The 17652-nt window shown below is 41.9% G+C and overlaps 1 protein-coding gene across 3 annotated transcripts in view; it reads left to right on the top strand.

Moving 5' to 3' along the window:
- The window catches only part of si:ch211-106a19.1 (uncharacterized protein LOC561797 homolog), a 40121-nt gene extending 24345 nt beyond the window's left edge, over positions 1–15776 (top strand). For 2 of the 3 annotated variants that reach the window (XM_034541191.1, XM_034541190.1), the window contains 11 exons: positions 2594–2792; positions 4892–5015; positions 5529–5595; positions 6135–6287; positions 6377–6622; positions 6755–6875; positions 7580–7683; positions 9067–9162; positions 9532–9716; positions 9887–10107; positions 11611–15776. In XM_034541191.1, coding sequence (XP_034397082.1) covers positions 2594–2792; positions 4892–5015; positions 5529–5595; positions 6135–6287; positions 6377–6622; positions 6755–6875; positions 7580–7683; positions 9067–9162; positions 9532–9716; positions 9887–10107; positions 11611–11753 — 1659 coding nt within the window. In that variant the 3' untranslated portion in view covers positions 11754–15776. The remainder of the gene's footprint in view (positions 1–2593; positions 2793–4891; positions 5016–5528; positions 5596–6134; positions 6288–6376; positions 6623–6754; positions 6876–7579; positions 7684–9066; positions 9163–9531; positions 9717–9886; positions 10108–11610) is intronic. The other variant, XM_034541192.1, reaches the window with a different exon arrangement.
- Positions 15777–17652: the final 1876 nt, after the last annotated feature.

Below are 17652 nucleotides of genomic sequence, written 5' to 3'. Positions count from 1 at the left end.
ACCACAGTTAGACGGACAGACCTGCTCTGACTAAACATACAGTCACACAAGGTTTGTCTCTTCTTCCTGCTTCTCTCAATTGCTTTGTGGATAGCATTCTGTATTCATTGTTTACTCTTGTTTATTCTTTTTCTGTGAAATGTCTGGCTATTAGGTGTAAAATAATCCAGTCAGATTTAGTCGTGGCAAGTATTTTTACTTTAAGATTAGGTTTGAAATCAGACAGTAGGACGTTACTACTCGTGATATGCTGAAGCATGTGCTAGTCATTGAGGGACTTGAGACAAAGAAAATCTAGATTTCACAGGCCGAGTTCAAAATGATGAGCCCCTGGTTTCTCTCTGTCATCTATTGTACTTGAATTGGTTTGACAAGCAATACAATAGATCTTCTTGGACTGCCTAACTCATTAAAATGTCCTTAGGTCAGCCAAGAATGTGCTTCTAATGAGAAAGAAGTGCTGCCACAAACTCCCTGTAGTTGGGCTTGTAAATGCTCTTTTCAAGCAGGCGGCAGCGCAGGACATATGGGTATTTGGATTCCTGCAGCCACGTTTCCAGCCATTGTTAAGGCATTTACTTGGACGTTGCTGTGGTTTTTATGTGCTTTCCAAAGAAAATAGGCTATGCATGGAAGGAGGGAGGAAAGGAGGAGGGGTCGAGGGAAGAGGGAGGCCATCACGGCAGGACACAAGTGCATGTACTCTGTGATCTTAACCCGGCCTGAGGAGAGGGTTGCATTAGTTCATTGAGTGGTGATGTAACTGGTCACGTGTGTCACTGAATCCAGGCTCTCGCCCCTCGGTGTGTGCATGCTTTCACACACACCTACCTCTTAATGTTGGCCTGATTTGATCACATGGAACTTGACTCGGTCTTTTCTACGTCACTCATTTAGGACTTTCTATTTTAATTTCTGCATACCTGTTCACTTTTTTTTAGCCTTTATCAACCCCGTTTTGCCCCCAACGGAAGTCACATGCAGTCTGTGTTTGGACTCAGCATAAAAAAAGTGGAACTATCATACTTTTTAAGTTGGTGTTGAGTTTCATATCGATGTCTGAGGAAGTGACCCACAGTGTCACATGCCCGTCTAACATTTAAACCGAGTCCCAGACATTGAAGCTTAGACACTTCAGGACTGCTGGAGGTAAGAATTTGACAGACAGATATTCTGTGATTTCCATGCATTGTTTTGAGCAAACAAGAGTTATATTCTAAAACATCTAAAGCCACCTAAATGTAACTTTTGTAAAGGGTCAGGATAATTTAGTACTATTAACATATAATACAATTATTAGTTATGAAGTTTTTGTGTTTATCAAAGACCACTTATGAGGATCAGGGATCGCTCATATTCATGTATGGCAAGAAATATTGATGCATTTGTAAAAGTAATACAGGGTTTATCTTAAATTGTAATTTTAGCTATCAGTTTATATTGTTTCTTTCTCTGGTTTCACTTCTCTCTGTTGTCAGTGAGGATGCTTTTCAAGACAACAAGTAAACTCAATATGGTAAACAATATATGTATTTTTTGGGGTACCTGCTGTCTGGGAACAAATCTAGCAAGGAGTAAGGTCACTGCGTCCTTGCTTCTCTTCCTGCTGCCTCAAAGTGATTCTGCAAGAGAACAGAGATGATCTGAGTGACACATCCCTCCAGCTCACTCTCAACTGCCCCTCTGCTCTGGGACCAAAAAGGCATTTGCTGCAAATACTGAAAGGACCATTTGTAATTATGGGCTGTTCCGCTCATGAGGAATACATCGGCAACAATGGCTGGCTATGATGATTATTCTGAAACCCTCCTCTGAGGCCCACGATGCTGACAGCTCAATGACTGTCACATGACATTTTCATGATGCATATTGTCCGTCAGAAATCAATCAATTTCTAACTTCACCTCTTTCTATTTGATCATATTTGTTCCTACGTGCAGACCTATATCGTAGTAGTTGACCCACAGACACAGATATCTTCTTTAAAAAAACACAGACAGCCAGTCTGTCATTTTAGGACCTTCTTTGATCAAAAAACATACTGATAGATTTATTTTTGAAGAAGATTTCTGTGTTGAAGCATTAGTCATCCAATGTGTGTTAACTTTGAGGGGTCCCCGTCTCCTGAATGGTGGTTCATTCTGTTGAATCAAACCATGTTCTAACACTCTGATATAGGTTCAAATGTAGGATAACATGTTTAAATCAAAAGGGATGAGGTCAGAAAGTGATGGCTTTCTAACAGAATGCTTTGTGTTTGCGGCTATATTATATATATTGTAAAAGCTAGGCAGCATTGTCAGTATAGTATTATCTGTTGACTCAAAAAAAGGTTCCTATAGGTTTTATGGGTTCAATGGGTTTATGAAGGTGTTACCTAGACTTCTCTCTTTTTTTCAAAATCTCCATTAAATGCAAACTTCTGAGCTGTTTGTCATTGCAAGTGAAAAGTAAGTTGCACCTCAATAAAAATGTAAATAAAAAAAACATTTCATTTCAGGAAGGAAATTAATCTTTTTCCCGACTAACTCGTAGAAATGAAACTCGCTGTGTGTGTGTGTGTTTATCTTCTTGTGTGCGTGTGCTCCCCCAGGCGTGTCGAGACTTTTTGGACCTAGCAGAGACTCACAGCAGGAGATGGCAGCGGGCTCTGCAGTATGAGCGAGAGCAGCGTACCCACTTAGAGGAGACCATTGAGCAGCTAGCCAAGCAGCACAACAGCCTGGAGCGAGCGTGGAGAGCAGCACCCACGCTGGTTTCCACCTCACTCAGCGCCCCGACCACCAACAAGGGTGAGACGCCTTTGTATTACTTAGTCCTGTCAGTATGGACCTCACTATACTAAGAGGCATGTGGCTCAATATTATAGACATTGATAAGTTGTGTCAAAGGGTTTGGATTATCACTAATTTAGAGATGGCAATTATCTCCAACAAGGGCTGTAGGTCTGTCCATCCATTTGTCTATAACCAGCTTCTTGAAAACATCAGATGACATGACACTTATTGATCCCTGTAGCCCATGGCCTTGCCTTTTGTGTAAGACTGCCCTCTCCAGAAAAATGGCAGCACTTAGTGATGTAACCTTCCTATAGCACGTTTCTAAGCTACAGGGAGGAAGACACGGGAGATGGATGTAAACAAGTGTTAGTTTTTAAAACTGGAGAATCGGTTGCCCCGTGGCTTAGGGTTTAAGATGCTGACTATTCAATTCAATTCAATTCAGTTTATTTTGTATAGCCCAATATCACAAATTACAAATTTGCCTCAGAGGGCTTTACAATCTGTACACATACGACATCCCTGTCCCAGGACCTCACACCGGATCAGGAAAAACTCCCCAAAAATAACCTTTCACAGGGAAAAAGGGAAGAAACCTTCAGGAGAGCAACAAAGGAGGATCCCTCTCCCCGGATGGACAGATGCAATAGATGTCATGTGTACAGAATGAACAGCATTTACAAAGTTACATAAACACATTACATGAATATGACAATGTATGAATCGAACTCCAATCCATGAAACAGAAGGAGGTAGAGAGGAGGGGGGGCGGGCCGCATCAGTAGAGGCCAAGGCAGGAGGCCGGCTCACCAGGCATCAGACACCGCCAGGTCCAATGGACCCTATGAGACGTCAAGTCACAACGACTCCGGGGAGGAAGCAGAGTTAATAAGGTGCAATCGAGAGATGTAAATTCATCCATAAGGAGAGAGAGAAGAGGAGATAGGTGCTCAGTGTATCCTAAAACATCCCCCAGCAGCCTATAAGCCTATAGCAGCATATCAAGGGGCTCGACCAGGGCAAACCTGATTCAGCCCTAACTATAAGCACTATCAAACAGGAAAGTCTAAAGTCTGTTCTTGAATGAGGTGACTGTGTCTGCCTCCCGGACTGAAAGTGGAAGCTGGTTCCATAAAAGAGGAGCTTGATAACTGAAGGCTCTGGCTCCCATCCTACTTTTTAGGACTCTAGGAACCACAAGTAGCCCCGCATTTAGTGAGCGCAGCTCTCTAGTGGGGCATGAACCCTAATGGGCCCAATATGTGTCCAGCTGGGTCCATCATTTCCTGTCATCTCTCTCTGCTGTCTAATGAGGATACCCCCCCCGCCCCAAAATAAAAATAAAACCACCGGAGAGGTGGTTTTGTTCTTTCGGCTACCAACAGTCAACTTTGGTATTCTTTAACCGTGAAGGCAATCTTTTCATAACGGTAAACAAGACTATACACAAACCATGTAGGCAGAACATCAGAAATGGCTCATGTTGGTCATTTGGAAAACAACCATTTATTGTTTGAAGGACTTTGGTGTTCAGCTGCTTTCAGGTAAAACCATTGCTACACTTAATTATTCTGCCTTGTGTACAGTATGATGCTGGCTGTAAAGGAACGGCTTACCAGAGACATGAGCCAGCTCTCTTTTGAACAGTTCATAACCGTCTTCTGTGTTTTGGACAAGGACGTCGTAATCTTTATTGAATAAATTAATCGTTTGCATCTTACTAAGTAGTATTAAACAGAAGCTGGTTTTGAAAGAATACGATGAACAACAACTATTTTCTAATAATACAGTCCATTTAGTTCAAATTGGTGGTTGTTCATTGACTGAAGGTCACAGCTTACTCTCGTCTTTAAATAGAATCACTTTTAGAAAGTCCTGAATTGAATGTCGGATACTGAATATTAGAAGCACACCCTAAGGAGCTCCCATTGCAGGCGAGTTAACCAGCAGGAACATTGCCAATTTGACTAAGCTAATTATTCCTTGATTAATCACCATGGGTGTGTGATTATAAACTGCTCTCTCCTGAGCTCACCACGTGTGATGGCTCCGCTAGTGTTGGATGCGATTGGCATTTACTCACATGTGTATATGTGCACGTGTCCTGACAGGGCGGAGTGAGAGGCTGCACAAAGAAGAGGCGAGTGATGAAGATGAGGATACTGAGTTCTTTGATGCCATGGAGGATTCCCCTGCATTTATCACAGTGACCGCCACTGAGAACTCACAGCACAGGTCAGTCGCTCACAGGGTTCCATGTTTTCTTATTTTGCTGAGCAGCAGATCAGCTGAAAGACAGATACAGGAAGGGAGGTTTAGTTTAGTTTGAATACTTAGTGTAAAAAAAGAATGTGGATGATGAATTTGACTTTTGGCAGCTGAACAGACGACAAGACTAAAAGATGATACCTCTGTCTGCTTTCCTGCAGCAAAGTAAAACATGCATATAAGTATTCCTGCATCTTTTGTTATCGCTCTCTCAGAATGATTATGGTATATTTGTTTGCTGCATTGGAGTCGGTCTCTTGCTGGCAACTCCACCTGTCTTTGCAGAGCTTGTGTTTTCTGTTTTCACTTTTTTAGATTATCTCAAGTAACTTAAGTGTTCTTTTCCTCATCATTGTTATTGCTCGTGTCTTGCAACATATCCAGTGTGTGTGTGTGTGTGTGTGCGCAAAATAGAGAGAGAGGGACATTGAGTGAGTGTGTCCAGTACTTATTATAGAAATGATTTGTATTCTCTTCCAGGCGTTCTCAGAGTAATTTGAGTGGAGCAAGCGGAGGTCAGCCCAATGACTGGAACCAGGACGATCATGTAAGTGTCTGACAAATAGGACTGACATGTGTGGACACTGCTGACTTGTAATCTTGATATAGATTAATTTGTGCTGCTGAAAAGCTCGCAGCTCATTGATTTATATAAATAAATAACAGTTTTCACTTGTTGTTCTCACAGTCCCCATTTCCTATCCTACAGTCATCCCAATGCTCACACACACACACACACACACACACACACACACACACACACACCGACACACACAGCCTTTATCCATGTGTGTCCCGCGGTGTCCTCGTCCCCCCTGTGGGGCCAAAGATACACAGCTGCTTCATTCCACTAAATGTTAGTTACCAGTCAAACATCTGCACTTCTTTCCCCTACATTCTCCCTTGCTTCTTCCTCTCTCAATCACACATCAGCATCCTCTGTCTCTCACTCGGTGTCATTCTGTCTCCACCGTTTGGGGATGTGCTGCCAAGTTGAGCATGAAGCTGAAAGTATTTCTCAAACTTGTATATATCAAATGTGCTTTTCACACAAAGTTATAAGACCACCGTCTCATCCTCCCCCAGATGTCTCCAAGCTGTAACGATGTGTCAGGGAAAGAGCTTCAGCCTCGCAGACAGAGGCGCACACATGTCCCAGACAAGCCCAACTACTCCCTCAATTTGTGGAGCATCATGAAGAACTGCATCGGCAAGGAGCTCTCCAAAATTCCCATGCCTGTGAGTGTATTGGGCATGGCCCTCCTCCTCCTTGCTGGCTGGTGAACATAAATCTATGTGTCTCACGTCTTCTTGATCCGCCCATTCAGGTGAACTTCAACGAGCCTCTGTCGATGCTGCAGCGCCTCACTGAGGACCTGGAGTATCATGAGCTTCTGGACAAGGCGGCGCGCTGCGACTCCTCCCTGGAGCAGATGTGCCTGGTCGCTGCCTTCTCCATCTCGTCCTACTCCACCACGGTCCACCGGACAGCCAAGCCCTTCAACCCCCTCCTGGGTGAGACCTATGAGCTCGATCGAAGGGAGGAGTTCGGCTACCGCTCGCTGTGTGAGCAGGTAACAGCATGGCCACAGGGAGTTTTTGCTTGCACACTCACTGGCGTGCATGCGCACAGTGTGAGTACGCAGTGCCAGTCGTTTGCTGCTTGTGTGGATATACTTTACCTTTATGTCTATATGTCTTCTAAGGTGAGCCATCACCCCCCTGCAGCTGCACATCATGTGATTTCCCAACGAGGCTGGACCCTGTGGCAGGAAATCACCATCGCCAGCAAGTTCCGTGGCAAATACCTCTCCATAATGCCTCTGGGTAAGACATTGCGTATTCAGTGGGGATTGGGGAAGCAAAAGCAGGACTCCCACTTGAGAGTAGTGCATGACTGTGCTGCCTGACACACAATAGAGGAAAAGTGTGTGAGAATGAATCAAGAGGGTTTTATGACCGTTTTGACACATGCACAAAGTATGGATATACTGGTGCCTCAGATAAATAGTGAGATTTGATAGATGCATTTTCAGCCAGAGCATGCAGTGGGATTTATCTGGCTCTTCTTTCCTGTTATATGGCTACTGTGAGGTGCCATGTAAAAATCCCTAAATTGCAGTGTTTATTGTGAAATTCATGTTATTAATCTTCCAGAGTTAGGTCACACTGGAAATAGATGTTGAAATTGAATGCCTGTGCACAGGGGCCTAAATGTCAGCGCTTCCCAAACTTTTTTACTGGGGACCCACCATTTAAAACCCAATTCACAAAAGGCGTTATCTATGAAAAGTGAGAGGAGCGAATTTGTGCGTAAATTAACGTTCTTGACCATTTTTCCTGCTAATTGCTCAACACCTCATTATCTCGAGGTAAACCAGCCATTACAAAGAGATGACTTTGGGTTATACATGTGTTTTAGAAAACATTAGCAAACCTATAATCGTACACTAAGACAACACAATCTAAGGTACCAAAGCAGCTGTGATATGTCTCTTCTCTTATAGTATTGTGTCTCTGTCCTTCCCCAGGTGCCATTCACCTGCAATTCCACTCCAGTGGGAACCAATACGTGTGGAGAAAGGTCACCTCCACAGTGCACAACATCATAGTGGGCAAGCTGTGGATTGACCAGGTCTGTTTGTCTTACTGGTACCAATTCATCCACAGCTCAGAACCAACAACCCAGAGCAGCCTATGGATGTGCTTGCTTCTGTGTTGCAGTGTGATACAAACCAGCAGAACAAAGTGCTGTGAAGAAGGAAATCAAAGCCTTACAGCACAAGAATAAGACGATTCACAATCTCTAGGGATTGATCTTCAGCTTCTTCCGTTATTAGAGCTTTGATCTGCGATAACACCCTAAAATAACAGCTTCTTCTTTCTGTCAAATGACCCAGTTATACAGGGGGAGGGGCAGGTTTTTACATCTGCATGTCTCTCAGTCTGTAAGAAATTGTGTCTGCTTGTTTAAAAGTATAATTATAGTTTATGTTCCTGCCTATCTTTTCTTTTTCCTGTTTCCACTGTGTGTCGTATCAATTTGTGTGGGGGTGTCTGTGTGTGTGTGTGTGTGTGTGCTTGTGTGTGTGTGTGTGTGTGTGTGTGTGTGTGTGTGTGTGTGTGAGCGCGTGTGCGTACTCATGTTTGTGTGTAACCCTGGAAGAAGACCTAAAAAACAATAAGGCAATTCAACATCTCTGATTTATTATATTGGTGTGTGTGCAATACAGAGTTATCTGGGCTCCAGACTCCGCAGCAGTGTTCATGCATGTATGTGATTTAAAGGCACCCTGTGGAGTTTTGTGTACGTTCAGCATGACCATTAGACTAGTGAGAATATACACACAAAATGTTTCCAAAAAAGCTGTTACGACATGTGAGTATGTATTTACACAGAAGTTGGTATTGTTGTCTTATTCCTCCCTCCAACGTTTTGCCTTCTGCATTCAGTACCTTTGGCCTCTTTCACCGCCTCCATGCATCACTCTGCTGCCCTCTGGTGCAGAACGGGGTCAGCCTCACAACTTCATGTCAAACTATGAAAACTATGCTGCTCCTGCCTTCTCTGCTGTCAGGAGTGAAGCCAGAGAAAGTGATCTGTACCGCATCAGCGTATCATCACTGTACTAAAGCTTACAGCATGTGACAGTGTTACAATCCGTGAGGTTTTTGTTTGATGGCTGTTGAATGCAGTAAAAGATAAGAATGTGTGTGGTTGGGTATGAGACTTGAAAGGTGTGACCCTCAGCAGTCGACGGAGATGTTTATCATGCATGTGTGACCTCGTACCAACCATATAAAGACCTGCTCATTAAAACATTGCTCCACAGCAATAGTGAAATCAAAGTTAAATGTTCTTTTTATAATGCGTTTCTGCACCAATACCTCCACATGGTACCTTTGAGAAACCTGAATACGTGGTTTGAAAATATCCACATCTCTGCTGTAAACACTGTAATCGTGTTGATATGCTATGATTCTCTTTGTCTCTCTCACTCTGTCTGTATGTGTGCAGTCGGGGGACATTGAGATTGTGAACCACAGGACCAAGGAGACCTGCCAACTCAAGTTTTCTCCCTACAGTTATTTTTCCAGGGACGTTCCACGGAAGGTAAATGCATCCTTTTCACACTTAAGTACCCAACCTCAGACCACCATACAGTGCAGGGTTAATTTGTCTGATGCTGCCTCCTGCTGGACACTGCCAACAAATATAAAGTGTAATGAAGAAAAAGCTCCTGGTTTGAGGTCACATTGCAGTGAGGTAACCAGAGGTGCACTAATTATCTAAAAATGGGGCACAATGCTGCCCTCCTTGGTAGTGAATAATGTCGGATAAGCTAATGGAAATTTACTTGTGTCCTACCGAAGCGATTGTGTATTTAAGTGTTTAAAATGGAAAAGAAAGGAGATGGTGATACCAAGATATCTTGCTATAGTTTCTTCATTCAGTTTTCTTATTTCCTTGTGCTCGTTCCAGGTAACGGGTGTAGTGGCAGACAGTGGGGGTCAGGCTCACTACATCCTCTCTGGTACGTGGGATGATAAAATTGAGAGTGCCAAGATCATCCAGAGCAGCCGAGGGGGCAGCGGATCAGAGGGCAAGCAGAAGACGGTCTATCAGACGCTGTCTCCCAAGCTGCTGTGGAAGAAATACCCTCTCCCGTAAGCTTCATCTGGCCCATGAGGCAGTGCATTTTAATGTGGGAGTAATAATAATAATAATGCATTATATTTGTAAGGCACTCTTCAGGAGTAGTTGCATAACAGCTGTAATATTCAGTCAGTATCATTGATCATGACACCGCTTAACTCCGGTCTATTTCCTCTCTCAGGGAGAACGCTGAGAACATGTACTACTTCTCAGCGCTGGCACTGACCCTCAACGAGCAGGAGGACGGAGTGGGACTGACCGACAGCCGTCTGAGACCAGACCAGAAGCTAATGGAGGAAGGGAGATGGGATGAGGCAAACTCAGAAAAACAGAGGCTCGAGGAGAAACAAAGAGCCGTGAGGAGGAGGAGAGAAGCAGAGGCCTCAGATGCTCTGGATGAAGGTATGCACAGGAGAACAGGAAGTGTGACACGTGTGAGTAAATGACAGACGGGCAGTGACGATAAGGAAAGGATGAAGGGTTGGTATTCTGCTTTGCAGTGGCCTTCTGATACATGCAGTTGTTTTTATCAGTTTATTTTCAGAATCTGGGCATAAGTTTGGATGAATTCAGCGCAGCGTTTTATCCCTAAATGCAACAACAAAATGTTTTTGATTTGCCACAACTTTGAATCACACCTCTCGCTAGCTTCTTGTCCGTAGCAAAGGCAAGAGGCTCACGGTCATCGTAGTATCAAGAGCTTGTGTAAAATAAGAATAAAAGATGTGTCAGAGAAGAAGTTGAAATAATGAAAACTGATGAGGAGCACTAATTGAAAATCTATACTGTATGTATACTATCTGGCAGACTCCCATGTTTTTGTGTTGAAGAACATTGACAACATCATAAACAAACACTTTAAAATGGGTATTGGGGAAAAGGAAGTAGTACTTATCCCAGTAAGAACAATACTTATCAGCTGGCTGAGCACAAAATATTTGGTGTAATAGAGATCAGTCTGAACTTTACAGAGAACCTAGCAGAAACTTTTGTGTGCGTGTGTGTGTGTGTGTGTGTGTGTGTGCGTGCGTGTGGTGCGTAGGCTAGATTGTATTTGATGTACCCATGACCATGTCTTTCTTTTCCTCCCTCTATTGGTGGTCAGAGTGTGATTATGACTCTGGTGAGTGGAGGATGCCCTGTGCCCCTCTGTTGTACATCACTCCCACACATATACATACACACACACACACACACACACACACACACACACACACACATAAACACCATCCTATGTGTGTCCTCTGTGTGGTCTGCCTCTGTGTGGAACTGCATGATACCTCTCTCATGTCAACTTCTCCAGATAATGACTCAGGAAAAATGACTTTTTCCTGCATTCACGTGGCATTTTCATTTAGAAAAATAATATGTGATACAAAATAACAGATACAACTCTAAAATCTCCAAGTATTCTTAATGTACTATGGGGAAGCCACATTAGCAAGTGATTTATTTACACTGCATCGTTATCCTGTCTATTTGATGCTTGTGGTAAACAGTAATCATTAAGCAAGTGACTTTATACGTTAGTTAAATCAATGTTTTTATAAAGGGAACAACAGCATGAGCTGTTTGCTAAGCTGCAATCGCTCCCTCTTTTGACTGGGTTTCTGTATTAGGAAACAGATGAATTATTCACTTCAGGGAGTTCCAAAACTGCCTCACGGAGATTGATCCAGTTTTTTTCATTGTGCACGTCGTACTGACACTCTTGAATTCACCGTTACATCTGCTTGGCTCACATTTGGAGCTATCCCAAATGCAGGGCCCAGCGATTGATTGCTTGCATATGCATATGTGTGAAGGCAAATTGATCACTAGGTGAATTGCCTGCAAGTGTGGCTTCTCCACTAGAGTGCAATTTAAACGACAGGAATTGAGTAACACCTGTGCTTCTTCCCGCAGGGAAAGAATACGAAGGCTACCAGCCGTTGTGGTTTCACCAGAGGAGGGACTCAGTCACTGGAGAAACAAACTTTGTGTACAAGGGAGGCTACTGGGAGGCAAAGGAGAGAAAGGACTGGAGCATGTGTCCTAACATCTTCTAACCCAGGAACAGCCCGGATCACACCTAACCTCATCGCACAGGGATCTGCTCTGCCTCTGGTCCTTCAGCAATGGGGCTCAGCACCATGTGGACCTGTGGTGAGCGTGAGAATGTGTATGTTTCACACACGCTGGGATTACCTCCAAAATGTACGCTCTCACTCTGTTTTCACTATGGGGGAAAAGAAGGGGCGCCCCCTGAGTCTTTGACACTGTACTGAAACAGCAGTGAGATAATGTGTGGATGTGGGTCGGTGTTGGAGTTGTGGCACCGCAAAAACAGAAGGCATCTGCACACTCCTGAGATCAGGTGATCCATGAATCTTACTCACAATGCACTTTTCTGTATTCACCCGATTTAAGAGTTTTTACCGATTTGGACAGAGACCCATATCAATAATCTCTGGATTATAGACTGCCAACTAACAGGGACAACATCATAAACAGGCACATAGAAGCAGAATACTGTGGAACACACAGTATTTCAGGGGTTACTTTGAAAAGTGTCCTCATACTTTGTATTATTCAGCACAATTGAGATTACGCCAGACTTCCTTCATAAATATTAAATTTGTTCCCTTGTTTTCTTTACGGGAATGCTCATTATTTTCCATTTCAGAAAGAAGCTAAAGCATAAAAATGGCATCTGGAAAAGTATGCCTGTTAGATTTAGACACAAAGTGATTAGATGAAGAAGACATTCTGAGGAAAAAAAAACACATTTATATTGATAACTACAGACAAAATAGGTAACATAACCTTGTGAGATTTTTATTTTTTAAAGCATACACGTTATTTTGTGCTGCTTATTTTTGTGGCAAGTCAGTTTTATTACTTTGTTATTTATTGTGATCCTATTTTATATTTCCTTTTTATACATAAAGTTTTAAGACAAACAGTATGTGATTGGCTTTGATCGGATTGAGCTGAAAAATTACATAAATACACATAAAACGTAAACATAAATACATTTTGGAAAAAGGACACAATTCTGGAAATAAATAAATAAAACTGGCCCGTAATTATGTCATGAAACTAAGTATGACAAAAAAACTTTCAGAATAACGAGCTGTGTTTTTAAAAAAACATTCAGTTTTATGGTTCTATTATATATTTTTATCTGTATTTATCAATTTGATTGTTAACTGCATAATGTCTTATTTAGATAATCTGTAACATGTTGGGTCTCCATAAACAATTATATTAATATTGGATAGGGCAAACCTTCTTTCTTCTATTTGGTGTGAATGTGGGAGTTTCCAATTAGACTAGAGTCCATATAGTCAATTAGACTAGAGTCCATATAGAGATAATATGGCAAATTATTCATTTCATATGTTGAATATGAATTGCATCTGTGCTTCAATGCATTTTAGTCATCTAAATAGGCTTCAGACATCTTCCATTCGTGATTCTGATTAGTAAAAGTCTGCAGTAGGCCTTGTGAGTCCCGTAGTTGAAACGCATTAGTGCAACCAGTCACACATTGAATATCCATATCACTCTAATCTCCGTTCTGAACTAGCACTTTGCACTGTGGTAGATCATACATTAGTACATATATGTCTGTGTTGATGTTGAGACAGTTTCACTCTGTACATGTACTTTACCTTGTCTTCTGGTGCTCTCCAATAGCAACGCATACTATCCTTGGTGACCATTTCTCAGTGATCATGCAGAATTATAGTAAGTTTGCACCAAAGACATTTAAATGTGAGTACCTCCCAGTACACACAGGAACATGTTGGTTTCTACAGTGCACGAGCTCCACAAAATCCATCAGTCACTGGTTTGGAGCTACGTGAGGCTGGAGCGGCTTCTCTGAGGAGGCCAGAGTGGCTCCAGCTGACAGGAGGTCAAAGGTTAGAGAAGCTGACGGGGCTGGTTCCTGTCGCACACCTCTGCAATCAGCTCCAGCCACAGATGCCCCCCCCCACAGCTCACACATGTAGTCCTTTCATTCAGTGTGTGTGGACATGCTGATCTGGGATCAGCTCACGAAGGTACCCCTCAATCTTTTGCTTTTAATTGACTGAGTAAGGGATAGCTCCCTGACCCGTGCACTACATGTCTACGGAGACAAGAGTTTTGAAACAGTTTTGTAATTATTATTAGGAATGTAGATTTCAAGGCTGGAGGTATTGTATCTACCATCTAGTCTATTTGTGTGAATATTTTGTGATACATATTGTAAAATGAAGAATAGTTATACTAATCTGAGCATTATGGTATGTGCAGTCCAAATCTGAAAACAAATTGACTGAAGAGCCTGAAGGATTTGCAGTCATTTTAATTTTTAATCCAGATTGATTCTGAGTGGATGGATGTTAACTCTTAGGCAACTTCAACCAAACCTAGCTACAGATTTCTTGTTTTATATTTTAAAAAACTGTGTTAAAACACTGAACATATTTTTTATAGAGTCCTTGAAATGAGCACATTAGTAACCGTGGTTCAGTGATGCTTTCATAGTTCAACACATCTGGCAGTTCCCCTGATGTGCAGGCCATCAAGATGTATACAATGCACTGGAAAATGAATCAATTCACACAGAGTGAATATCATCAGTTTGATCATGTGATCTGCTAAGATTCTTTATCTGTGAATTAATGACGATTGTTTGAACACTCACTAAATCTCATGTCCAGAATGACGTGCTTAAAGAATAAGTCAACATTTTTGGAAAAACACTTATTTACTTGCTTTTGTCAAACGTCGAGTGGTCCATTTCGGCTCCAAAAATGTATAGCTGTTCCTTTTACTTCACTAATTACTGCTTCGGTTCTCTTCTTATCCATTTTTACACAGACTGCAACATCTACTCCCGTGTACAACGATGCAAGCTTTTGGTCGAGGTTGTGTACACTTAAAATCATAACAAGGGTGTCACATATATGGATGGACACTGTTGCAGCAAGAGGTTTAATTCTTGCCATCTTGAAAATTGTACAGTTCAATCTGTATCATGGCGGAGAAGAAATTGTACAAGAAGTGTGTTAGTGCGTGATTTCTTTTCTTAGCGATCAATTTGAAGTTACTAGAGATTAACTTACATATATTGTGTTTGAGATGATTTTATATTTGAGAAAAACGTGTTGTATTTTGAACGATGACAGCGAGCTCACCATAAGTTTCAATCGGTACATTTCCAGATCACATGACCTCAGTACTTGATGGTGACTTGCCTCCTGAAGTTGCCCCAGCGGGGGTCTGTACGACATCGGACAGCTGTAGCAATAACGCAGTGACATGTAGTGGTGTTAGCTCGTGGCTGTTGTTGCTGAAACAAAACAGTTGTCTGCTTCATGCAGAAAGGGGACAAAAAACAACCAAAGTGTATGTGGAGAGTGTACTGTGGACTAAAAATAACCTCATCATTTGCCTTCCCTTTCTGGGAGGGTTCGGCTGTAAATCCCCTCTCATTGGTTCTCTCATTTCATCTCACTTAATTCACTAAGGTGTGATTATTTTTAAGCTTAATTTTTACTTTTATTTTCTGATTTCTACCTTCTCATGGGTGCCATTATTCTAATGTTGGTGTTTAGTTTTTTTAAATACTGTTTGTATGCACAATGAGGTTGATGTGTGTGTGTGTGCACGCGAGGCACACGGTTCCTTCTCATTCGATGCTGCTCCGTTATGAAGCAGAAGCAAACTCATACAATATGGGGAGATTTTCTTGCCTTGTCCAAATTTAACCCGGTTTCTTCTCGGACTGTGGCTCGTGGCTTTGTTGTGAGATGGTGATGTTAACAATCTGTATGATGATGAAGGTTATGAGACATCACAACAGTGGCCTGGTACTAGAGGTCAAAGGTGATTGACCTGCCTTGACTACTACTCTTACTCCCTAAATACATGTAAGTGTTTTCAGGTGAAACTGCAGATTCAACTGAGGTTTTGTTTCTTTTTTTTTTTAAATTGTGTATTTTCTCCCTTAATTTGTACTTGTATAACATTGTCTTTAAATGACAAAGACACGATAATGAAAAAAGAAGATAATAAAGTTGTTATTGTTGACAGTGGATATTCATCTGCTTTTTTCTCTCTCTACGGAACAGCTGAAAGATGGGATGGCTTTAAATGTTATACTTGAGATTTTTTGCCCGTTTTAGTATAAGTAAGTGTTAATTAATGCATGAAAAAACTGACAGGAGCTGCATACTAAAAATATTACAGCCAGCGTAGACTTAGTGGGAAGCTACACAATGTAGTTCAGTACAACTTGTAATTGGACTAAAAATAATGAATACAGGAAATTACAAAAGCCCTACCTGAGTTTGTAATTGAACTTTTTCCAGGAGTTAATTCAACCTGTGATTCATTCCTGACACTTGCACATTTGCAACATTGCTAAAGTGCCGTACCGCGTCAATGCCATTTAATAACGGGGTGACCACCAGGGAGAAACTCGAGACAGAAGGTTTCCTCCGAGCTCTTCGGTGACCACGTGGTCACAATAAAAACCCTTTTGAAATAATTATTTTTAAAAACTTTTTAGAATGAAAATTATTACATTATAATTTTTTTTAATTATATATATAAATACATAAATACTAGGGCTGTTATTAATGCGTTAAGGCAGCAACCCATTAATGCCGACAATAATTCTTTCTTTGTTAATGGGTTATTTTTTTATTAAGCACTGGAAGGAGCTTAATGCTGCGCACATTGACCGAGAACATGGAGAAAGTCACTTTTAAATGGACATTTTCATTTTAAATCTCTACCAGACGGCCTAGTTAATAAAAGCAAAGTTATTTGTAACCACTCAAACTGGAGTTGTCTTATCACCGGAGTACAACGAGCATGAAGTAGACTTAAAGGCATTACGCAGCATTGAAACAACCAGTGGAGCGAAACTTCGTCAGACTACTGCGGCGTGCGGGAGAACTGGTGCTAAACCAACGCAGGACAATGACCACCAGCCTCGGCCAAGAGGAGAGCAGCGGACTCCAAGCCGAGTCCTGCAGTGGAAGATGTCGGTCTGAGGAGCGTCCATGCAATCTGTGTGAACGCAACATTAGAATTGCAACGAAAGACGGCGCGTATGAGCCTCACGAGGCACCGTTGATTTGTATGAAACGGAGCGGACTACAAAGACGGCGGCGGGGTCAGTGTAACCTCTTTATTTGTATTTTTTCAGAGGCTTTACAGACAAAGTCCGCAGCACAGTAAATTCCAGCTGTGTGTTTTTTGTTTTTTTTCCTAGACCTGTTCAGATTTTTGTTTAAACCGATTTATATTCTGTATGTTTACTTGCTGTTGCTCCCAGAGTGCCTGTTATATTGTTCTGATAACATTACTTTCAAATAAAAGCGTGAAATACACTAGTTAATTCATTCTTGAATTTTGCGCATAATGCGATTAATCGCAGTTAATCACAGAAAAATCATGCGATTAATCGATCAATTTTTTTCATTTTTGCCCAGGACTAATAAATACATATTTGTATTCTTCCTCTTAGACTTGGCTCTCTCTTCTTGTGAGATCCGCCGTGGGTAACACGCGCACAGCAGAAGACATTGTGAGAGAGAAAAGGAGCGACAGCTCTGCATGTTGACAGAACCGTGATGACAACGGAGTGAGTCGCCACCACAGCGCGCCTCTTCTCTCCGTCCCAAACTTGATCAAGTCGGTGTTTTCTCCAGCTGGATTATTCTCTAAATTTCCACCCTAAAATGTTGGACATCCGTATAAAAAGCACATAATAAGAATCAGCGTAATCGTATCTGTCTATAGCTATATTTTCATCTTAGTGAATAAAATATGTTAACGTTTTTGTGTGTAATTATGTCTGGTGGTTTTGTAGTCAGCGTCCTCAGCCTCCATCTGGTGGTTGTTTGGTGGAGGAACCTGGTCTGCGCCACTTTCACGTCTGCAAGAAGTGACGCTGGTTAC

This window comes from Cyclopterus lumpus, chromosome 9 (genome assembly GCF_009769545.1).
Source record: "Cyclopterus lumpus isolate fCycLum1 chromosome 9, fCycLum1.pri, whole genome shotgun sequence".
NCBI lineage: Eukaryota > Metazoa > Chordata > Actinopteri > Perciformes > Cyclopteridae > Cyclopterus > Cyclopterus lumpus.
This window is presented reverse-complemented; position numbering and strand designations above follow the sequence as displayed.